The sequence below is a fragment of the Podarcis tiliguerta genome, assembly GCF_965153285.1.
Source record: "Podarcis tiliguerta genome assembly, chromosome: 2".
Classification (NCBI taxonomy): Eukaryota; Metazoa; Chordata; class Lepidosauria; order Squamata; family Lacertidae; genus Podarcis; species Podarcis tiliguerta.
The window spans coordinates 89,662,164-89,686,952 of record NC_139535.1 but is presented as its reverse complement, the minus strand read 5'-3'; the positions used below and the strand labels follow the sequence as shown (position 1 = coordinate 89,686,952).

Genomic DNA, 24,789 nt, shown 5'->3' with positions numbered 1-24,789 from the left:
AGCCGTTCAGGGATTAGCAGAGAAGCCAGCAAAACCTCATTAAAATCAGATTTCCCTGAAGCGATTAGCACAGGATTGCACAAGCAAAGCTGCCAGGTTTGTGTGGCCAGAGATGCACACAGGCTAGATGACAGGCCTGCACACCAGGCACGTGACGTTGTGTACAAACTGACAGGGAGGCTGCCTGGAAAGCTGTTGTCTGTGTGTTGTTTGTAGAAGATTCTTCTTCCCTCTGACAAACCGGTTGCTGCTCTAAATGCCCATCTTGCTTCCTCCCTAGCCCCATTGCTGTGTCCACGGGTGAAGCCAGCATTGCACGTTACACCAGAAGTTTGTGTGGACAGTGTTTTGGCTAGTAAATATCCATGTGGTCAGCCCCACCATCTGTTGATGGGTGACGGGCTGTTCTCCCCTCCCGTCTTATCCATTGCTACCCCAGTTAATTCTTTAAAAGTGGGAACCCTCCTGTTGTGCTCACCAGAAAACCAAAAGTGTGAGACTTGATGCTCATAAGAAGAGCACCGCAGGGTCAGGCCAACAGGGAACCAACAAGTCTAGCATCCTGTTCTCACATTGGCTAACCAATTGCCTATGGGAAGGCCTGCAAGCAGGACCTAAGCGCAGCAGCCCCTCTCCCTACTGGTGATTCCTAGGATCTGGTATTCAGAGGCTTGCTGGCTCTGACAGTGGAGGTCGGACACAATGAGGCCCAAGCGCATGGGTGCCTTGGTGGTGCGACTTCTGCTTCCACCTTTCAGGTATGGTGGGGAGAGCATTGGTGGGTTGCTTCATCACTCTGGAGGAGACCTGGGCTGGTACCTTCATGAACATGGAGGATGGAGAACAACTGCCTCTTCTTGACAGGGCACGAACCAGTGTTAGAAACTCATATATATATATAAGCTAGGTGCCTTATAAATCTAGGTTGCAGCCGCCATAACATAATGTCTATTTGCCAGGGGGTTGGACCAGGTGACTCTCGGGTTCCCTTCCAACACTACAATTCTATGATCTCAGTTACATTGCTTGACTGTAGCTTGCTCTTTCAACACATCACTTGTTCCAGTATGCAAGAAGGAGGATTGCACACAGTGGACATGGAATTGGTATTCTGGTCTCTGTGCAAATCTACTTTGTTCCTGCTGCTGCTGCTGCTGCTGCAACCCAGCCACCCCCTCGACCTACCTGCTGTGTCTTGGCAATGTACTGGTCTCCAATGATAACAAACCAGGATGTGGCTCTGGTTGGCTTCATGCTCTAGGTCAAAATGTTTGGAATACAATGTTTCAAATCGCATAGGAACTTCAGGCCTTGTGGTTTTGAATGATAAAATAATCTGCAGCAGACTCCTGTAGCCACATTTCCGTCTTTGTTGAACCTTCTGGTGATGGGGATAATGGTAGAGAGTTAATACAGGCCAGTGCTGAGCTTCTCCCGAGCCCCAAATATCAATGCTCCCACCTTCGTTCCTGATTCGTATGCTACTCAAAGTGCTCAGGAAGCTCAATTGTTCTGGAGGCACCCCTTTGATCATGGAGTGGTTTGCATACTTTCTGGTTTGATAGTCCTTATCAAAAGGTTTTTAAACACTGAAGGAGTTTGTCTCCATCCTGGAATGCACAGTGTGGTCCTGCAACCCACACACCCTGGCGAAGCCAGGCGTGACTGGGTTGTACTTTTGGTATTTGCAGTTCTCAGACTGTGCCTCCAGACCGTCAAATTGGGGTGAACACTTGCTGTTGTATAACCTCCCCACAAACAAATCTGAATAGTCAATGAAGACCAGATATAGTCTAACCTCCGTGTAAGCTTTGAGCAAGCAAATTGGGATGCATGCTCAAAAAATGTCTTCTGGGTGAGACCCTTGAGAGCCTATGGGGGCTCTTCCATAAAATGATGGGCAAGTTCTCCTGAAACACACGTGGGTAGGCTGACTCTTGAAGGACCTTCAAGTTGTCTCTCCATATCTCTTGGTGCACTGGGGGGAGCATGGTTTGTGATGGGTAGGGTGGTGCATGGGAAGCTGTAACCCCCAAGCATGTTCTTTCTCCCCCCCCCCATTTGTCATGAGTGTAAGCGTGTGACCCTGTTAACCACAAGTCCAGCGCATGTCCCAGGCTTCCCCAGACAGCCCACCTCCTGATGCACATGGCCTTCAATGTCAAGAAGGTTGCCCACTCCTGGTCTAAGGTGACAGCTTTTCTTTCCACCTACCAGACCACCTGCTGCTTTATCTAATCTCAGAAACGCATTGCATTCCTTGCAGGTGAACGGGGTGTGCATGGAAGGCAAGCAACACTCGGACGTCGTTTCGGCCATAAGATCTGGTGGAGACGAGACTGAGCTGCTAGTGGTGGATAGCTTAGCGGACGAGTTTTTCAAGAAGTGCAATGTCATCCCTTCTGAAGCACATCTGAAAGGTGAGGCACCCATTCTGGCAGGAATAGTCCTAAGGATTGGTGTGATCTAATCAGGGCTGCTCATTGTTGTTTTGGATAGCGAAATTGAGGTTTTTCAACAGAGGGGCGGGTGGCCACATGTCATGGATACTTTAGTTGAGATTCCTGCATTCCAGGGTCCCTTCCAACTCTGCAGTTCCATAGTTCTATGAATCCGGTTCTGAAACTGCAGGACCTCTGCTAAGAAAGGCCACTGATTTTTTTGTGCAGTTGAGAAAACCCTGCATAGCCATTGTGTGTGTGTTCCTCTTTTTTAAAAGGGGAGGGGAGCAATTGTTGATGGTGGAGAAGCTTTTTCCAAGAGTTGTTTCCCTGTGATTAAAGCGACCTGCAAGCAATAATGCCACAGCAGATGGACCTAGCATGTATCAAATGCCAGCAGCTTCAGTTTGGGGTGGATTATTTCACTTAAAATCAATATTTGAATCTCCACCTTTTCTGTTTAAATAAAATGTCCAGGGCATTTTATGCAGCATTTTTTAAAAGACTAATTAAATACGACCTGAATTAAAACACAATTACAGCAGCAGGCGGGTCAGTATGGTATTGTTCTGCAGCAAATTCAAAAGGGCTTTGTAAATGATGTCTTGGCTTGTTCCTGGGGGAAGTGTGCTGGAAGAGGGGGATTCTACATTTGAAAGACTCTTCCTCTGGTCACCAGCTTCTTAGCTTCTGAAGGCGGCATTCCTGGAGAATGGCCTCAGAAGAAAGGTGCTGGCATCTGGGCAGGTTCAAATGGGGACGATTGCCTTCTTCTTCGTGCCCTCTATTTGGAAAGGAAATGGGATGGGGGAAATCTTTCATCTCTCTACAACCTGAGAGCATTTAATTAGAGGTACAGGTGGGTGATTGAACCTGAATCTTAACGTATACCATGACTTTGTACAGGAATGATGTGCAGCTCCAGATGATGGTAGACTCCAGCTCCTTTCGCCAAATGGTCAGGGCTGATGGAGTCCAGCAAATTCTGGAGGGCGACAGGTTCCCTCATCTCTGCTATACTGCTTCAAAGTCTCAGAACAGAGAAGGCATACAAAGGCACTGTGCGCGCGCACACACACACACACACACACACACACTCACTCACTCACACATATAAAACCCTCTAACTTGTTTGCAGGTCTTCAAGAGGCTAGAGATGAGGGACACGGGTGACGCTGTGGGTTAAACCACAGAGCCTAGGGCTTGCCGATCAGAAGGTCGGCGGTTTGAATCCCGCGACGGGGTGAGCTCCCATTGCTCGGTCCCAGCTCCTGCCAACCTAGCAGTTCGAAAGCACCTCAAAGTGCAAGTAGATAAATAGGTACCGCTCCGGTGGGAAGGTAAACCGCGTTTCCGTGCACTGCTCTGGTTCGCCAGAAGTGGCTTAGTCATGCTGGCCACATGACCTGGAAACTGTACACCGGCTCCCTCGGCCAATAAAGCGAGATGAGCGCCGCAACCCCAGAGTCGGTCACGACTGGACCTAATGGTCAGGGGTCCCTTTACCTTTACCTTTAACCTGTTTGCAGGTCTTCAAGAGGCTAGAGATGCATAGGTTTGTAACGGTGACCTTAGAATTCTTTGTTTGCGTAACTACCAAAAACTGAGCAGTTGTATAGATGGGGTTTTTCTAAGCATTATCCCTGGAAAGCATGGTGCGCTTTTGGGAAAAGGAACAGCTTGGTTTGCATGCAAAAGATCTCCGGTTCAATTTCTGACATTCCCAGATAAGGCTGGGAAATACTGCCTTGTCTGAAATTCTGGAAAGCCGCAGTCCATTAGCGCAGATAATGCTAATTTAGAGTGACCAATTGTCTCGCTCTGTCTGAGAATCCAGCCTGGAGAATGTTTGCAAGACACTGTGTATGCCTATGAACTGGGCTCTGCCTGTTACATGCTCCATTGGATCCAAGCCTGACCTCTGTGCTGCATAGGTTTCCACCTGATGGAAAGCACTTGCATGCTCAGCTGTGAAATGGACTTCTTTGCAAGAGCTTGCCAAAGGCCCAGTCGTGACCTTCCTTCTTGCAGTGTGTTACCAGCCGAGCATTTGTTATGCAACAACAGGCTCTCAAACCTCCAGGGCCTGCTGCGGGAACCCCTGTGGGGCTGGGTGGGTGGGTCTGAGTGCCGCTTGAGTGATTAATTTGCGAGGTCTCCCGGGAGCCGTGCAACAAGGAAGCGGGGAGGAAGCTCTCTGGAATCTCTTAATTAATCCTATTAACCTCCCATATTTCTCACCAAAATAGCCTATTGTTGGTGCTATAGTTAATGCTTCAGCAGGTGTACACATATATTTGTCAATGGCTCCTCGGAATAGCAGAGAATCTAGGATGGAGTGGAGGAGATGGGGAGGTCAAAAGGACAAAGAGTTCCCTCTGCTCTGTGAATCTGAGAGACGGCAAGAGCTGTTCAACATTGAAATGGACTCCCTTGGAAGGTGGTGGACTCTCCTTCCTTGGAGGTTTTTAAGCAGAAGTTGGATGGACATCTGTCAGGGATTCTTTAGCTGTGATTCTTGCATTGGGACCCTTCCAACTCTATACAGTTGTACCTTGGATCCTGAACGCCTTGGAACTCGGAGGCTTTGGCTCCCAAACGCTGCAAACCCAGAACTTCCTGACAGTAAGAGCTGTTCGACAGTGGAATTTGCTGCCAAGGAGTGTGGTGGAGTCTCCTTCTTTGGAGGTCTTTAAGTAGAGGCTTGACAACCATATGTCAGGAGTCCTCTGGTGGTGTTTCCTGCTTGGCAGGGGGTTGGACTCGATGGTCCTTGTGGTCTCTTCCAACTCTGATTCTATGATTGTTCCAGTTTGCGAACGTTCTTTAGAACCTGAACGTCCGATGGGGCTTCCACAGTTTCTGATTGGCTGCAGGAACTTCCTGCAGCCAATCAGAAGCCACACTTTGGTTTCTGAACATTTTGAAAGTCGAACAGACTTCCAGAACGGATTCCGTTTGACTTCCATGGTACGACTGCAGTTCAGAATGGGCTTGTTCTGCTTTTAAAACAGCTCTTTAGTCATCTTACTTCAGTTCTGAGTTTCCAGCCTTGTGTGCTCTGCAAAAACACCCACCCTGGCCATAATAAAATCCCTGTTTTTGTCATACACAGCACCCTGACTATACTGTCTGTATTTTCACCATGAACTTAAACTTTTAAATGTGGCACGTAGATTATGAGCCCCAGGAAAACCTTTCGTTTTCAGTTCTTTTGAAGCCCAGTGTTTTATCATATTTGTGGAAGGGCAGGCACCAGCTTGAGGAAATCTGAGTTTAAAGCAGAGCAGAAGAGCAGGTACAATATTAGTTAATCAATATTAACAGTAGCAGCAGGTACACAAGGTTATTCAGGGCTTGCATCACGTGGATGCAATAACGGGATAATGAATAATGGGAATTATTGCAGGAAAAAGGTTTGGCAGGAGCAGTTAATTGCCGGGGTCTTGGTGATAGAGGTGTATGACCGCAAAGACCCTAGAGTTTCTAGCACATGTAAACTGCTCCGAGGCAAGGTTAGCTTGTGTATGTGTGTCCCTTATAGAAGGGTTTGGTGGTTGTTTTTAAAGCACACTAGCTGAGCTGAGAATTGAACCTGGTGACTTGCAATCAGTTTTTCCCTTACTTCACAACTGCATTAGCAGCTAAGCAGAGCAGTTCTATACCTGCAGTTTGGCTCCTTTCCCTGCCTCCAGCTCCACCAGAAGTCGACAAGGATTGAACCCAGAACTTTGGGTGTACAGTGGTACCTCTGGTTAAGTACTTAATTCGTTCCAGGGGTCCGTTCTTAACCTGAAACACCACTTTAGCTAATGGGGACTCCCGCTGCCGCCACGCCACCGGAGCACGATTTCTGTTCTCATCCTGAAGCAAAGTTCTTAACCCGAGGTACTATTTCTGGGTTAACGGAGTCTGTAACCTGAAGCATATGTAACCTGAAGCGTCTTTAACCTGAGCTACCATTGTACATGTCTTCTTGCAGCTCCTCCCTTTGCAATGTGCCTATCTGCTTTGCTCCACCCCAAGCAAAGACACAGCGATCAGTCGGAAACTAGAGCGAGTGGGGTGGTTCTTTTCCGTGCGGAAACAGCTTCCCTGTGGAGCAGTTCCACATAGCTGCTGAGAATTGGTGCGATCTAGTGGACCAGGACTGCTCGGACCAGGACTGGGGAGATCAAAAGTTCAAATTCCACTTACCCATTAAGCTCCCCGGGCTACCTTGGACCAGGCACTCCTTTACACATCCCTCTCTCTTGGTCTAGCCCTACCGCAAAGGGCTGTTGTGAGGATATGATAGAGCTGGTACTGTGGACTGGGCTCCTTGGAGGGAAGCCAAGTTAAAAAAAGAAAAGTAGATAATAACTCTGTGGGTAGGAGCAATTGTGTTTGCTTTTCCCACTCAGCTGCCAAACCAGCCACATGACAGGGTGGTTTGGGTGTTCATACCCCACCCATACAGTGACCGGACAGGAAGTTGCCATGGGGGAAATGGGCTACCGCAGCTGTGGATAACAAGGGTTCTTCTTGGGGCTGGGCTGCTGTGACAGAACTGGGAGACAATAGTAGCGGCTGCCTAGCTTATCTCCCTGGCTGCTGGCAGTCAGACAAGGGGTCAGGCCAGCTAGCAAAGCCCACCCTTTTGGGTTATAGAAATCCAATTAAAAGAAACAAACGTCGCTACCAGAAACCTTTCTTTTAGGAATTATAGGGGCAAAACTACCTAAATCGTATAGAAATTTATTCATGTATGCTACTACAGCAGCAAGAACGTTACTTGCCCAAAAGTAGAAAGAAGCAGAAGTACCAGTAATACAAAAAAATACAAAATGGATACAAAAAAAACTTATGGAATATACAGAAATGGCAAAACTTACCGGAAGAATAAGAAATCAAGATAGCAGACTTTTTATAAAAGAATGGAAATGGTTTATTGAATATTTACAGATAAATTGTAAACAGATGAAAACATTAGCAGGGTTATTGTAATAACCTGCAGTTTTATAAGAATATATATATACACACACATATACAGTAGATAATTAAATGAGCAAGTTAAATGAACTTGGATATGCAGAAGATATTAAAAAATTAAGGAACCGCAGAAAGAGGGGGAAGGGAGTCAAATTTTGAAATGTTAAATTGATTGCAAAACTAATGAAATGTATAAATTTGAAAAGTATAAATAAAAAACTAAAAAGAAAGGAAAAAGTGTCACTAACTGCATATCTTTGTTGTTTTTTGTTCCCCTCCAGGTCCCTTGCCAGAACCAGTTGCCAATGGTGATGTGGAGAAGGTAAAGGTTATGCCAAGTGCATGGTTCATTGATGGTCTCTTATGTTGTGTGAAGGCCCCTTTCGACAGTACAGGTTTGCTGGGTGTGCACGTGTAAGGGAAGAAGCACCAAAACGGTGTATACAGATTTTCCTGACATCTATTCGGCCCACTGGGCCTGCGTGGGCTAAGAAGCTGCAAACTGGATGCAGCTTCCCAATGCTTGCACAGACTCCAGGGTAGCACACTCTCCTTTCAGGATAAGGTTTTTATTGAAACGCCCAGGTTCCCCAACCCAGAAGCAGGTGCAAAACAGTGGCTCACCCCAGTGGACATGCTAAGATGCGAGAAACAAGATGCCTCCGGTCTCAGCCGGGGCGTTTTGCAGTCAGCACCAGAACCAAACCTGTAGGGCCTTTTGCACAGGCCTGGTTTCTCTCCCCACCCCCTGCTCCGCCAAAGCATTATTTTCCAGCAATGTAACCTGGGGATAGGGATGCAGGTGGCGCTGTGGTGTAAACCACTGAGCCTAGGGCTTGCCGATCGGAAGGTCGGCGGTTCGAATCCCCGCGACGGGGTGAGCTCCCGTTGTTTGGTCCCAGCTCCTGCCAACCTAGCAGTTTGAAAGCACGTCAAAGTGCAAGTAGATAAATAGGTACCACTCCGGCGGGAAGGTAAACGGCGTTTCCGTGCGCTGCTCTGGTTCGCCAGAAGTGGCTTAATCATGCTGGCCACATGACCCAGAAGCTGTCTGCAGACAAAAGCCGGCTCCCTCAACCTATAGAGTGAGATGAGCATGCAACCCCAGAGTCGTCCGCGACTGGACCTAATGGTCAGGGGTACCTTTACCTTCACCTTTTAACCTGGGGGTGGTGGGGAGAGCTTTTCAGCTGCTCCTTCTGTTAAAACAGCTGGAAGCTAGAAACCCTTTGCTCATTTCCTTCAAGTCCCCGTTTTACGGTTCATAGCTCAGTTGTAGAGCGCATGCTTTTGAATGCAAAAGTTCCCAGGTTCATGTCCAGGTAGGGCCGTCAACGATTCCTTCCTGAAACCCTGGAGAGGTGCTGACTGTTGCGGTGGGCAGCACTAAGCAGGATGGCCCAACATTACGAGGCGGCTTCCTAATCCTAATCTGCCTTCTGTCCATCACTGGTGGACACTGTGCATGAGACCTACGTGCAGTAAGAGCTGCTTCAGGCCCTTAGCTGTCTTCCGTAGCGGAAGTATAAGCCATTCCTCCCTGACGCTGCTAGGAGTGCCTTGCAGCCTGCCTTGATGCCACCAAGCAGAGCTTGACCTCTCAGTGGAGGAGGGGAGGGCAAAGCCCTTGAAGGCACGTCGCTCAATTTCCAGGGCCTGCCTCTTGTCACAGAACAGAATGGCCCATTCTTCACCCTGTGGGTGGAATCTCTCGCAGTGGGGGCCGCTGTTTCAAAAGGCCGTGTTACTTCCAGTCTGCTTTGAAAAAACAAAACCTAATTAAACCCAGAGTGAAGAGGAAGCCTCATTAGGAACCTCAAAAGACGGGAGGGCAGGAGGCAGGGATTTCAAATATACATTAAGGGGGCTGAGTGAGGATGTTCCCAGGCTAAAGCTTAAACCGGATAGAGAGATGTCATGCAACTTGTCTACCCGGTAGGTCTGAACGGCAGTTGGGAAGAAGCAGCCTGACTGCATTGCATCGTAAAGAAATAAATCCCGCTTCTATGGGGTGCAGTAGGGTGTTAATTGTTTAAACATGTTTTTTGGTGCAAACTTGCAAGTATAAAGCGCTCTGAAGCACAAGTGTATCTGGCTTCCAGTACTGTGGACAACCTTTCTTCCCTGCCCATTGCTACCTTTCTCCCAGTGTGAGTCTTATGTCCTGCATGCCTGTCTGCTGGGGTGATGCAAAAATTATTGGAATCCTCATTTGAATTTAGCATCTTGCTGAAACCAGGCTGGTTGCATATGCTGCTGAAGCACAATTTAGTGTTACAAGCACAAAGCTAGCCTACCACTGCCTGCCCTGGCTCTTATGGTCCCCTCTCCTCCATCATAGCCTTGAGGAGGTGCTCAGAAACTCTTGCTTCTATTTCCGATTTATCTGCAACTTGCTGTCATTCAAACCAGGGCAAACCATGGTTCATCTAACTATGGTTAGTGAGAATAAACCAGCTTCAAACCATGGTTCATGAAGCTGGCTTTGCTTTCCATAACCATGGTTAATCTTAACTGCAGTTTAGGGTTTGGATAATACCCTAAAATGTGGTTAGACTAAAATGGAAACACTTGGAATGGGAGGCAGGTAGAAGTGCTTAACAGTTTGAGAATCAAGGTTTAGTGTTGCATTTGACCAGAGCCATTGAACGGGGATGTCAAGCAGCAGTTGTGTCAACTGAATGCAGAGACTTTTCTCAGCCTGGGAATAAGAATGACCTATCTGCTTCCATGCTGTCTTCAGTCACTTCTCAGTCCTGCTCATCTGGCTTTAAGCTCCCTTGCTCAACATTTAAACCAGTTTCATCTGATAACTCCAGATGTTCTTCATGCAAAACCACTTTCCTACGCGGCTGTCATAACTTATATCTTGTCATCTCATCTTTGCTTGGCATAAACATGAAAGGAAACCTGCTCTTCCAGCGCAGGCCGACTCAGCATCAGCTGCTAATCAGCTTTCCCTACTGGGGGGTTATTGGCACCATTCGGTGGCTGTCGATAGCTTTCTGTTGGCTGGCTTGCATGCAGCCAGTCAGTTTGCCACAGGTGAGCATGCACCCATTTTCTCAAGAGGAAAGTAGATTTCAACCCTCAGTACCTAACTACTGCTTTTGCAGAGGATTAACACTAGGCTTCAGTTGGATCTCAAAAGATGGATTCCTAGCCACACCTTCATGACTTTTCTTCTTCTTCAGTAGACATCGTCCAGATCGCTATCTGCCCATGGGTCTTTTCCTTTGGAGCTGGTTTCATGCAAGGGGTGCCCTTTTTATTTGCCACTTTATGAACATGGGTGTCTCAAGATAGCGCTATATTGTCACAGAGACATCTCAAAAAGTGGGATGTGGGAGAGCCCACACCCCATATTTTGCATGCAGATAGGTTAGCTGTGATGTTGTCACTGAAAATTTGCTCACGAGAGTGATGGTGCAAGTGCTTACACTGTTGCTTAATGGAGGTGATAAAGGCCGTCTTAAGATGCCACCCGACTTGGAGCAAAACAGAAACTTTTATGTTGCTGCGAAGGGCCAGATTCCTTTTTTATATTCTTGCATTGACAGAGAAACGCATGGTATTCTGTTCTGTCCCCAAGTAGTGCAAATGCCGCTGCCTTTATCAGTGTTGCTTCAAAAGCAGCCAGAAGTGTGCAGCTTTCCTTTCAGTTTAAGTCCAAGTGCCTCTTGTCCTTTTTTTTTAAAAAAAAGAATAAATCTCACAAGGAATGTCCAGAAAGCTGCTGCTCCTTTGTCTTCTGAGAAAAAAAGCAGGACAGTTGACCAACTCTGGTGGAAACAAATACACTGAATTGCATTGTAATGATGGAAAGTAGCTGATATCTGAAAAGATTTGGAGAACATTATAAGAGCCTTGCTGGATCAGACTAAAGGCCCATTCACCTAGCCCAGGGGTCGGCAAGGTTCACGCCGCTTGGGCCGGTTCACTCCAGCAGAGATCACTCTGTGGGCTGGATCATGTGCATGCATGATTGTGCGTGCCCGTGATTTCCGGTGTCTATGTCTGCGCAGACGCGATTTCCGGGCCGTGGAAGCAAGTCCCCACGCCGCACCGGTTTACCACAGCACACGGGGACTCACCAAGTGGGTGGCTCAGTTCAGGGGCGGCTCGTGGGCTGGTTAAACGACCCCCGTGGGCTGCTTGTGGCCCATGGACCTTAGGTTACCGAACTTGACCTACCCCTTCAGTCTGTTCTCTCCGTGGTCAACTAGATACCTATGGGGGAGCCCTTCCCAGCAGCAGCAGCTGTTCAGAGGCACACTGCCTCTGACAATGGATAGGGAGTAGTTTGCTGTGGTTTCTTCCTTATACTCCACCCCCTTCTTGTTAGAGAAAGAACACAGCTGGCATTTAATCCTTCTCAGGGATAAAGAGGCTGGAGGATGCCCAGAGCAGGCTTATCAGCCTGCGGTCTGTCAACAGATTATGTGCTTAGAAGTGGGTTTCCTCATACTCCTTATTTCTTTGGTTCCCTCCAAGGAAGGGGCGGGCTGGGATAAATCAGCACTTGTTGGTCCTGGTCTCTGGTCACTGAGGAGAAGAGGCCATTTTGAGAACATTGGGTTCTCCTCAGTTTTAGGAAGAGTCTTCCCGGGCTTCTTTTGTTGGGTTCTCCTGACAGTTGTGACCCTCTGGAGAATCCTGCCGTGTGGCTTAGGAGCTTCTTCCCTAAAACCAGAGCTGCTCCCACTGCCCCTTCTCAATGCCCTGAAATATGCAACTGGCGCATTAGAGGGAGGGAGGGCCAGTTGTGATGTACCCATCAGCTCTGGGTATGTTTGAGAGCCGGTCTAGCACACTGTCCCAGAGGCCTGAGCTGTGAAGCAGCCGTATGCAGCTTATGAAGGCAGCATTCCCTAAATCATGCCAAAGGGGGTAGGAGGAGGAGGAATGTTTTCTTCTGCACAAAAATGTGTGGAACTGGCTAGAATTGGAGGGGGGGGGAATTCAGGGAAGTGATGCAGTGAGTTCTACTTTTGGCGATTTACAAATAAATAAATGCAGCGTGTTATTTATATAGCGATTGCCCCCCTTTTTTTTGTTTCAAGTTTCTCTTCCCTTCCCTGTTGTAGGAGATCATCAGAGATGACCAGCCTGAGCCTGTCTTGGAAAGTCCTTCAAGCCCTGAGCCGGTGTCTCCTTCTCCGATTCTGAATGAACCTCACAATGAGGTATGAAAGCAGCCTGGCCACAAAGGGAGGAAAGCCCAGAAATGGGGAGTCCTAAACATGTGGTACAGGCATAGAGTCCCCTCTGTTCATTGAGCATTCATCCTGATTTTGCTGCAGGGTGTTTCCATGGATTCCTCATTATTCATTTGTTCATCCCACACTTTTCGGTGCATTTCCCCATCGCTTTCCAAACTGCAAAAAGTCTGTGTGTGCTTTTAAGTGCATCCGAGGGCAGCACAGCCCTTTAAATCCACTTTCAAAACAGAAATCGTAAAGGTATGGTTTATACTTGAGTCCTGCTCACAATGTCGTTAAGAGTCCAGAGGTGCCCTTGATTCTCTATAGAGTTTTACTTTGCCAAAGACCAGCAGAAATGATTAGAGAAGTTTCAGCTTGTCCATTAGCGAACCATTTGCAAACTTTCAGAGCTTTGCCATTCTTCCTGCTCCCCTGTGGGGCCAGTCATTTTGTGCTGTAAAAATCTAGTTTGCCTGTCAACAACAGCAATTTGCCCTGGTCTTCAGTGTTCCCATTTTCAAATGGGCAGATGCCTCAATTTCTACAAAGCAAGTAATGAATGTTTAGCATCCCTGACTGGAACCATGTCCAGTTTTTAATTAAATGGCTGAATTATCATTCAGGCGCTCTGTATCAAATCTGCTTAAGGACAAAACTGCATATTTTGTTTGTACTTTCCCCCCTAAAGCATACTTAATGCTGCCACTTATTATTTTGAAGGGGAAAGGCTATGCAGGGCCCCAGACCAAATGAGGACCCTCCTGCATTTGCTGCTTGCTCCAAAGATGCCAAACAGCTGCCAGGGAGAGCAATTCTGGGGAGGAAACGGGCAGGGCCCTGATCCATATAAGGAGGATTGTATAAGCTTGGGGCCCTGGGTGGCTTCTCTTTCTGTTGCTGTCTAATAACGGAGAGCGTTCCTCAGTACCAGGAAAAATATCCAAGGTGGCCACATGCACATTCACATTCATTTCACAGAAATCGCTTAGAAAGTGCCTGCACTTTTTGCCCCATAACTTTCTTTTTTAGGAAGGCTAGAAGCTTTTAAGGAAAGTAAATTTTACTAAAATACAGTATGAAAGCTCAGAGTCTGGGGCACTTGCCCAGGGATACCACTGGAAGCCTTCACAGGTGTAATGTTACCTGGAGATGCTGAGTTCACTACCCCTGCCCAAAGTTGGCCCATTGAAATAAGTGCCCTTATAAGTGCATTCATTGATTTCCACCACCACCCTCCATGATTCTCCTCTGAGTATGATTAACATTGGATATTACCCACGATGTGACAACATTAAGCATTTTTTCTAAAGTTGGAATAATGTATAATTTGACCCTGAAGCAATTGTGATGCCGGCTGCCTGGAAGAAATGTCAGTAGTATCCAAAGGCAACATGATGACCAAATGCAACAATGCGATGTCAATATAAACTCTTTATACTTTCCGAGATTTAGAAGATTTCTGTTTTTATTTGGTTTTGCATATACTTCATATTGTTCAATGTTCTGTATAGATTATATAAAGAGTTTATATTGACATCGCATTGTTGCATTTGGTCATCGTGTTGCCTTTGGATACTCCTGATATTTGTTTGCAACACAGGGGTTTAATTGGAAGAAATGTCAGCCTCTCGATTAAAAAACCCAGACACGTTTCTAGTTAAAGATGTTGAATTCTGATGGCTTCCTTTATAGAAACAGATGTCCTGCCTGGCCATTTGCAAGGAACCCAAAGGGAGGGACATACTGCTGCTACTTCCAGGCAAACTAGACTTCATATGAACACACAAAAGGCTGGTGGGTCAATAGAGTTATGCACAAGGGCCTGTGTTGCAAGCCAGGCTGTGCTGGTGGTCTCTTAGGAAAGTGCCCTGGACATGGCAGATGGAGACAATGCCATTGCAGCATGCATGAGGCCATTGTGCGGAGAGGGGAGGGAAAGGAAGGAGGAGCAGGGACTGATCCTGCAAAATGAACTCTGTTCATGTTAATGGGTCCAGAGACACCCTGCCTTGTTTGCTGTTGTGCAATGTTGCAGCCTTAAGTGTCGGGTTTGTGTAGGAGGGCTCTCTGTCAACAGCCACCCACTTCATCACTCTTCTGTTACTGTGTGAGGCCTGTGGTTTTTAATGTTAGGGTTTTAATATGGGGCAATTTGGTGAAGGGTGGTCTTCAAGCAAAAGGGTAAAAGGAGAAAACAAGAAACTAAACACTGTCCTCAGCATTCATAGGAATCAAAGTAGGTCCAGTCAAAAGTTTTGCATACACAACACAAAACACACACACACCAAGTTCCATTTAGTAATTTCAATGAGATTTAGGCATACCAAACTGCAGAGTTAAATGCAAGTCCCATTGGTTTCTGTTAGGAGCTTGTGTTGGGTTGCTCTGTCTGTTGTGCAGCATGGAATCTGGGACAGGGGAGCCTTCTCTAGCCAAGCAGTGCTCAGGTAACAGGTGCGGGAAGGATCAGAAGAGAAGGCAAGGCCTCTAGCAGAACTTTTCTAATCACCTTTGTTGGGTGTACATCCAGTTCTTGCCCTATCTAGCCCAACAGCCTGTGAAAACACAAGCTATAATTGCAACATAATGAACTTAATTTAATACAGAACAAATGATTGACCCTCAATTACATCAGTCCCTTCTCTGGGACAGTTCTGTGGCCTTCTCTCCCTGAGAATTCTTGTGTGACGCTGAACATAACACTCCACGCAACCATCTACATTGGGCTTATATATTCTGTGACTTTTGCGAACTACATGTTTCATTGAGCACTTGGAGGGACACCTGCAGGCCCTTAACCGGAGCAGCAGGTTAGAGGTTTTCTGGAACTTTTGCTACATCTAGGTCAAGTGAGAGAGCCAGGGTGTGTGTGTGGAAATCCACATCATTGGACAAGATTTCCTCATTGGTGACTGGAGCAGAATATGCATGGCTGGTCCACTTTTAATTCTGCCAGGCAACCAAGTGTAAATTATTGGACCTACTTATTTCATTGCACACCTTTCGTGTGTACCCCCTCCTTACTCTATCTTTTAACTAGTTGTGGCATGATACTCCTTTCTGACTTGGGTGTGTATGTGGGGGGAAAACGTGGAGACAGGGGGAGGTGCAGTTGGGATGGCTAGGACACACAGCTTTGATAATCTGATCACTATCAATTTAATTGTCATTATATTAAATACGTTGCGCTTCCACTGTTGGGAGGCAACATGCCTCTGAATGCCAGTTTCTAGGAATCACAAACTGGGAGGGTGGCTATTGCATTTAGGTCTTGCTTGTGGCCTTCACAGAGGCCTTCACAGAGGTGGTCTTCCCTGAGAGCCGGTGTGGTGTAGTGTTTAAGAGCGATAGTCACGTAATCTGGGGAACCGGGTTCACGTCTCTGCTCCTCCACATGCAGCTGCTGGGTGACCTTGGGCCAGTCACACTTCTTTGAAGTCTCTCAGCCCCACTCACCTCACGGAGTGTTTGTTGTGGGGGAGGAAGGGAAAGGAGATTGTTAGCTGCTTTGAGACTCCTGAAGGGGAGTGAAAGGCGGGATATCAAATCCAAACACTTCTTCTTCTTCTTCTTCTTCATTGGGTTGGCCATTGTGAGAACAGGATTCTGAGCCTTGATGGGCCTCTGTTGGCCTGATCCAGCAGAGCTTTTTCTAATGCTCTTAATTTAACAACAATAATAACAACCCTGTTAGCAACAGTGGTAGGAAACAAGAAACTTGTGTGGAAAAAACCTTGGGTGCCTTGGCCTTGAGTTGTACGTGGAAGCTTAGGTGGGGTCCGCAGCCATTCCTCTTGGCCAACTTATTCTTGCTTTTTCTCTTTGCTGCCCAGTCACCCTTGCAGCTCAACTCTCAAGAGAAGGGAGAGAAGCACAGCTCCGTATCCGACCCAGTTCTTGACTTGGACATCCCGCTGGCCGTAGCCAAGGAGCGAGCTCACCAAAAACGCACCAGCAAAAGGGCGCCGCAGATGGACTGGAGCAAGAAAAACGAACTCTTCAGCAACCTGTGAAGTATCCCATCCCGCAAGCCGGGAGGAGGTGGTGCAGGGGCAAGGCCCAGCCAACCTGGCCAGCTTTTTCTCCTGCCCCTCCATTTTCCCCCCCTGGAGGAGGGGGTTATTCCCCCCACCCACCCACTCCCCTCTTCCCCTCTCTTTGCCAGGGGAACAGGGGCAGGATATTACACTGTCCCCTGTAATCTGAAGAAAAACAAAATGGCGTCATGACTACTCCTGCACAATTCTGGAGAAGCAATTCTATTTTTAAAAAAAGAGAATGACGAGACACTTTTATACACTGTCTATAAATAGCTGAGTAAGTTCCATGTGAGTTTGTGGTGAGGGTTTCTGTGAGCCTGAAACTAATGTGGTGTCCATATTGAGCCCATGGAGCGGGTGGAGGGAGAGCGTACTGTGGCCCGTTAGGTCTGAGGAGAAACATGCTGATCTTTTGTTCTCTCCCCACCCCCACCCCCCAATTCAATTGGATTTTTTGTGGGAAACACATGTTCACAATAAGGTTTTTGAGGCTGCCAGGGTTGGGGATGGAGGAGAAAAACTTGTGGTGCTTAGCCCTTCCTAAATTCAAAGTGGTATCTGAAACCAGCCGCCTAAAACCAATAGCCCCATGTAGGTTCTCATCGCAGAGATACCCTGTTGGATGCTGACTTGAGCCTTTCATTAAATTTGAGTGCTTAAAACCCTAATTTTGACTTCCAGCAGCCATTGGGTGGGGGTTGTGAGCACACCTCCTCTCCTCTTCACAAGGAACCGTTTTCCTTTGACTGGAATGTCAGTCCCTGACACTCCATTTTCATTTTTATTTTTAAAAAGAATTTTCTTTAAAGCAATCAATGGTAAAATTATCTGTGGGGTAAGACCCATGAACTTGTTGCACCACTTCCTATATGTATTTCAAAGCTTTCTGATGGTAAGACGGAACCCTTGGAAACTGCTCTGACTGGAATCCTGTGGGGGGTGGTGTGGTTCTTGTTTTGGCTGAGAGGGGGGGAATCTTCTGGTCTAATACAGCAACTGAAAGCAGCCAGGACATAATATCCTGTCTTCAACTCTCATTCCTGGAGATGGAGCCAATCAGGGTTTTTTTTTTTTATGATAATGCTTAATTAACAGTTTATATATAAACTGTTTCATTTTCTGGAATGTTTTCTAATTATAGCTCTCTTTCTCCTCTGTCTGTTGTGTATGTTATGGAAATTATTCCTCCTCTACGGATGTGTTTTGTTCTTGTTTTCCTTGATTGTTTGTTATGAAAAATGCAAGAGAAGAAAAAAAAAGAGAACCCTGTTTACCAGAAGGGGAAAAGTCACCTTGATTTTGTTTGTGTGCGTGTGCTTATTTTATGTTTAAATCTTTGTAACGTTCCAGAGCCTTGTGGGAAAGCTCAGCACAGCATGTGAGCTGTCAGCCCCTACTGGCCTTCCAGCCGAGCTCTCCCGAGCTCTCAATTCATTACCAGGAGCTGGTTCATGTCAACAGGATGAACTCCAGTACAATAATGCCACCACCCAACCCTCCAGCAGAATCTTCATTGGTTCAACTTACGATGACCATTTGTGCAGGTCAGGGTGGAGATGAGAGTGGGGGTGTTTCTGGGAGTGGGTTGGAATTTATACCAATCTCCAAGCACAGCAATCACAATCAGCATCATCATTCTTATTTCAATTCAGTTCAATCTTTATTACGGTCCAGAGGCCCAACAAATCGTTACAAAGCAATACACAATTCATACAGCCTACCTCCAAGTTAGACAAGCATTTTGTTCAGAATATAGGGATCATTGGTTCATGCAACCACCGATAAAAACTTTGCCACTGCTAATGTTTTAGAGTTTGTCCGGTCTTCCAATAGGAACCTGACATAGTGAGCCTCTGATTTTCCCGGGAAAGGTACCAGCAAGGGTAATATCAGTTCAGCCCTAGCTTGCTCATATTTTGAACAGTGCAACAAAATATGTTTTATGGAATCAATGTCTTGAGCACACAAGCAAAGTCCGTCCTGGTAGGGAACTCCTCTCAACCTGCCATCCAACACTGCAGAAGGAAAAACGTTTAGTCTGGCTTTGGTGAAAAGCCTTCGATAATTTGGTACTTTCTGGTTTTTAATGTAAGATGTTAATTTAAAGACATGCCCATATCGTACTCCTACTGCCAGCGGACTACAGACTTCGTGTGATTGAGATTGCAACTCACTGTACATTATCCTATTCTTATTTCAGTTTGTATCCTTCCCTTCATAAGAAGCTTGTTTTGCAACACTTTTTCCTCCCCTGGGGGAAGGCATGCACAGTTTCGCTGTTGCAACAGCCATGCATTTACTCACGCTGCAGGCCGAAGCCATGTGTTTGGGGTGGCCATTAGGAAAAGCTTTGGCAAGGAAATGCACCAGGGGGGGGGCTGTCTTACTCACCCAATCCCATGCCACCTATTTTTCTCATGTGCTCACTGGGGCATGGAGTTGCTTTGTCCAGAGGGGGATTTGCATTTGCGGGAACGCCAACTGTTTTAAAAGCAGTAGGTTTCTTGAGAGCTGCAGTGGCTATTGAATCTTTTACACTGCTGCTCCTTTGTTGCAGCTGAGAACCTGTTTGTTGCTGTACAGAGAAGAACCAGCAGCTTCTGTAGAACTTGACCAGCTTTCTTTCTATAATAATAACAACAACAAATTTGTACAAAGACAACCCAGTGGGCTGTAAAATGCCGTGCATTGAGCTCAAGAGCAGCTGTTACCCAGGAAAATCAGGCTCAAGCTGGTCTCTGACTGTAATAATAAATTATTATAATAATAAGAAACTCAGGTTCTTCCACACGTCCTTTTCTGCTGCATTTCTAGGAAACAGGTCTGGGTTTTCCGTGTATGTGTGTCCCACACCTTCCCTGGGAAAACCTGTGTTTTACCACTGAATCAGAGCAACTGGCAATTCCCAAAGGCTGCCTAATCAGCAGAACTGGCAGGTAAGTTCATACAGTTGCAAAGAGGGCACAGTAGGTTAGACCATAAAGCAAATTTGCCAAGAGGCCACTTGTGAGTTGCTGAAAGCATCAACATGTTCTTCTGCTCTGGTGACCGAATAGCTAATTCTGTGCTATGCATGGCTAATAAATGACTGAAAATATAAAATAAAAGCACCAACCAAGCAATTCTTACTGGCACCTTTAAAAAAGGGGAGGGGGAAGGGACAATTTGTAGAATACTTTTAACAGCTTGGATGTTTTAGAAAATAAATTACTGCAGGCCATATAGATGCGAGTTTTATAAAATTGCTAGTGTGTGTTGTGTTCCCCTCCCCTCCAAAGTATCACTGCAGGTTCCTGATTGTGAACAGCAATTTTCTCTCTGCCCCTGTCTAACCCTGATTCAAGTGTGTGAAGCTGCAGTGGAGTCTACCACAGTTCAGAGCCAGGTCTTCTCTTTTGCTACAGATGAAGCCATAGAATAGAGAGCATTCTAGTTGCAAAGTGCTGACCCAGTGATTTCTCAGGACACACGGTGAGGCTGGTGCCCAAAGGCACCCTACATTCGGTTGCTCCCTGGGCCAGAAGTGAGGAACAATATTATGTACAGGAAGGATGCTAGGAAGTTATTTGATACATGGTGGTTGTGTGCTACTGGTCAGCAAAAGCCATTCGTGCTGCAGCTATGAAGGCCTTTTTTCTGACTAGACAGAGTGGTGCTGTGGTTTAAAACATTTCTATACTGCTCTGAGGTAAAAGAAAACATCCAGGGCAGTTTAAAACTTATAGAATTAAGTCAAAACAAATCCACACAGCATTTGGCAATGTGAAAAGGTAGCACTTTAAGCACACAGAGAAGAGGGGGAGAAACCAGTACCACAACCTTTCCGGACCATTGTTTCAAAAGCTTCACCTGGTCTGTTCTTTAGGAGAATTCAAAATGCTAGCACTACTTTCACATCAACTTGCCTCTTTAAGATCTTCCTGAGGCCCGTTTTCCAATTCCTCCATGCCCTGCAAGTGGTGACAGACTTTTTGGTGGTGGCCACTTGGGTCTTTTACCTTCAAGGGATTTTCATTCTGTAATGGTGTCCTTCAGATGTTTTGAGCTACACCGTGGCTGTGCTGGCTGGGGTTGATGGGAAGTTTTAGTCCAAAAGACTAAAAGCTACTCCAAGAGGTTCCCTCCCAGCTGAGAGCCACAGGTTGGGAAAGCCCTTTAGTAAGCTGAAAGGTTCGAATATCTCTGCAGGAGGTGGAAGCAAACCAATACACTTCAACTGGTCCAGATGAGAACGCTTCTGACTGGCTAGAAACACAAGGAAGCTCCCTTGTAGAGAGGCAGGTTCTATCCCTGTACGGTACAACTGCACTTTTGCAGAGACTTGGACTACATGATCCTCAACACTACGATTCTATTCAGGGAAGGGCCATAGCAAAGTGGTAGAGCATCAGTTTTTCCTGAAGAAAGTCCTGGGTTCAATTCCTGGCATCTCCCAAGTAGACTGGGGGGGGGGATCCATTCAGAAAACCACGGAGTGCTGCTGCCAGACCAGTGCCAGATGGACCAATGGTCAGCTTTCTATATGTACCATTGGTCCACCTAGCTCATAACGACAAAACCGGGATCATTTTACCCTTTCCGCCTTTGATTTTGTAGACGAAATTTATACGTGATGCAGAATAATTGCTTGAGAATGCTAATCCCAGGGCGATTAGCTTCAGCCACAAAAACAGCAGGGGCTGGAGGGGGCCCAGTCAGCCCTTCCATGGGTTAATAATGTCTGTGGATTATTAAAGCGCTGTAATCCCCATGGTTAGGAAAGGGGAGGGAGGTTGGCTATATCAGCTCTATAATCTCTCCCTGACTGGGATAGCTCCCCAGAGAACTCTTCCCGTAAGCTCCACTGATCGTTCTAGTGCGTTCCCCCTGCAGCACGGAGAGAGTCTTAGCGTGGGATGCTTGCTCCTAAAGACAATATGAGAGGCATCAGTTACAAGCTGTCACAACTCTATTGGCGTCACAAGATGCACTGTAGGCACCTCCCCGCAAAATGCCCCATCTAGGAATGTGGCTGATAAATGCAACTCTGTGGTGCAAAAGGGCTGAGAGATCTGGCATCTATTGAGAGTCCACGATAGGTGGATGGAGAGGCGGTAGGTCCCGTACATTCTTTTAAAAAAATAACAAAAGTTTGACAGTTCTCTTTGGGGCCATAACAAATGTGTCAATAATCACACATTTAGTACCGATAACTGTTGTGAATAAGTTATTACGATTAACAATATAATTTTACAAGCAATTAAGAATCAGTAATTGTATTGTTTTAAAATAAAACATAAATAGCATCAGTATGCATTTTTGAATCCATATCATTTATATGTTATTAAGGTGATTTCAATTAAAAGAAATAAGAGTGATACAGAAAAAAGGGAAAGTGAGAGGGAGAAAAACAACAAGGATACTTACAAAAGCAAAAATATACAAAAAAGAGCAATATGCGATATTCCTATACATTCCTGTATAAAGTGGTATAGTGTTATTGTCCTAGTGCTTATGTAAATGTTAATAGCCTGCTACATGTTGTATAAACTCATTCCAAATGTTACCGTATTTATCCATACAGAGTCTGTGCCTGTAAAGAGTTCATAAACTGCCAGTGATGTCATATCACGAGTCCATTGATTGAAGGGTATTATATCTTTATTTTTCCAATTCCTCAATATCAATCTCTCGGCCACCATTAGGGCACAGAAAATCCATTTCCATTGTCCCGTTGATAATTTCCATATTTGAATCCATATCCTGAGTGCAGCAGGGAAGATTTCCCCCCTCACATCCGTGGCCTCAATCTGGGTTTTCTGTCCCCCGTCCCCAGTCCCCCCACCCCCCCACACACATTGTTGCTATTTTGATCAGGAGAAAAGCTCTTTGTAAAGAGTAGCCAATAGTCCTTGTTGTTCCAGAAGCAGATGATCTCTATTTGTAGATGCCCATCAGGGTTTTATATACATTGGGCCTGAAAATGTATTTCTGCCAGATTAAGCATAGCAAGACAGATGGCTTTCAATGGGTGCGAATAAACCATAGGATAAAAAGCACAAAGAACCTTGATGGATTTGACTGGACAAGAGTATGCACAGAGTGCTCCCAACAAAGCCTACATTCCTGTGCATGCTCTACCTGCATGTAAGCCCCACTGAAGACAGTGGAACTTCTTTCTGAGTAATGGAATGTGCATAGGATTGTCCCGGAAGCCGCATAACTTGCAGCAGGGAAAACCTATAAGGGCCATGTTCTTCAGATGATGTAGTCTGTGCAATCTTATGGACAGGTTTTGTGGACTTTCAATCTGCAAGTGCAATGCATCGGTTTGTTTTGGCGTGGGCCAAACCATTTGTATTCTTGCTGTGTTGATCTAGGGTGGTGTTGTCTCCTAATTGCATCTGTAGTCTTGTTAACCACTCTCACCCAACAATAAAATTGGACTGGCTGGCTGGCTGACATTTAGTGGGGGAGCTGGGCAGTCTTGAGGGATGTTTTATTGATAAGAAGACAGGGTAACTCTGGATGGTGGGCCACGAAGTTTTACTCAGAGTAGGCCTACTGAAATTAATGCACCCAACTTAGGGCTCATACTGCTTTTTGCCCCCTGCTTTCTAGGCACAGGTCTGCGCTTTAAAGCAGTGTCCCAGCACTGTTTTTCTTTTTACCCAGTGCTGCTTTCCCCACAAAAAACTTGCTCCTTAACACTGAATCAGAACAAATGGCAATTCAGCATTGTTCCATGAAGAAATCCCACTCACATATTGTCACCAAGTGACAGTCCATTAGCCACAGAGTGACCAACAGGGTTTCCACAGAAGATCTTAAGTCTTGGCTTGGTCTCTGTACTCTGGAAGTTGGTCTGCTACGTACTTTGTTTTGCAAGTCCCACGCTGTGGAGCACTCTCCCAGCAGAAATGAAGCAGGCATCCTTGCTTTTGACTTTCAAGCATCTCTTTGAGACCTTTTTGTGTGCCCCCAGGACTTTGCAGCTGCTTTCATTTTATTTTTTTAATAAATTACTCATTAATCATGGCATTATTTGCCCTCCCCTTGCCTTAAAATAGCACCTCCTGGGAGCTGGAACACCATCTTGCTCCACGGCTGCCACCTTGTGGCACTTGCTTGACCCAAGTGTCTACAACATATTTATAAAGGCCTCTTTGATACTATGCACTGAAAGCAGTATTGTACCACTTTAAACCATTGTGGCTCCCTGCAAAGAATTCTGGGAACTGTAGTTTGTTAAGGGTGCGGACAGTTGTTAGGAGACCCTTTTTTTCCCTGCACAGAGCTGAAATTCTCAGAGTGGTTGAACAGTCAATGCCACTTCCTGGGGAAACTCTACTTCTCAAGATTCTTTTGGGGGAAGCCATCTCTTGACTGGCATTTTGGCAAATGCAAGTAGATGTGGAGAAGAAGAAGAGGAGGAGGAGGAGGAGGAGTTTGGATTTGATATCCCACTTTATCACTACCCTAAGGAGTCTCAAAGCGGCTAACAATCTCCTTTCCCTTTCTCCCCCACAACAAACACTCTGTGAGGTGAGTGGGGCTGAGAGACTTCAAAGTGTGACTGGCCCAAGGTCACCCAGCAGCTGTATGTGGAGGAGCAGGGAAGCGAACCCGGTTCACCAGATTACGAGTCCATTGCTCCTAACCACTACACCACACTGGCTCTCAGGAATAAGGATGCTTTCGTGGCTCCCAAATCTACTGATTGCAGGAACATAACAAATGGGCTTTCTGGGCCACTAACTGTGGGACCTGAGTATAACAGCAGGGTTGGGGGTTTTTTAGGGGGTTCGCTTCTGGATCAGGAGATGGCATCAACAACTAAAGAATCAATCCCAGCTAAAGAATCATGGCAAGAAAAATTGATGGACTATGCAGAACTGGCAAAACTGACATACAAGCTACGGGACAAGGATAACTGTGACTTTAAAGATGAATGGGAACCCTTTACAAAGTATCTGAAGATGCAACAAAGCGAACTGGACTCCTTGGCTGGCTTTGAATAAACATTCACAAACTTTTTATTGATAATAATCAGCTAAATAGTTTGAGAATCTATACAACTGTGTAACATGCAGAAAACAGCATTTTTAGAGAAATCAAAGACTGGAACTGAGGGAAGTCGGCGGGTGGGGGTGG

At 46.2% G+C, this 24,789-nt stretch overlaps 1 protein-coding gene across 2 annotated transcripts in view; it reads left to right on the top strand.

Annotated features, from left to right (window-relative positions):
* The window catches only part of NHERF1 (NHERF family PDZ scaffold protein 1), a 61,362-nt gene extending 43,409 nt beyond the window's left edge, over window positions 1-17,953 (top strand). The window contains exons 3-6 of one of the 2 annotated variants that reach the window (XR_014508681.1): window positions 2,267-2,420; window positions 7,694-10,925; window positions 11,318-12,598; window positions 16,450-17,953. Coding sequence is in view for 1 of the 2 variants with exons in the window: in XM_083430081.1 (XP_083286207.1) it covers window positions 2,267-2,420; window positions 7,694-7,734; window positions 12,500-12,598; window positions 16,450-16,629 (474 nt within the window). In the remaining variant the exon portion in view is untranslated. The remainder of the gene's footprint in view (window positions 1-2,266; window positions 2,421-7,693; window positions 10,926-11,317; window positions 12,599-16,449) is intronic. The other variant, XM_083430081.1, reaches the window with a different exon arrangement.
* Window positions 17,954-24,789: the final 6,836 nt, after the last annotated feature.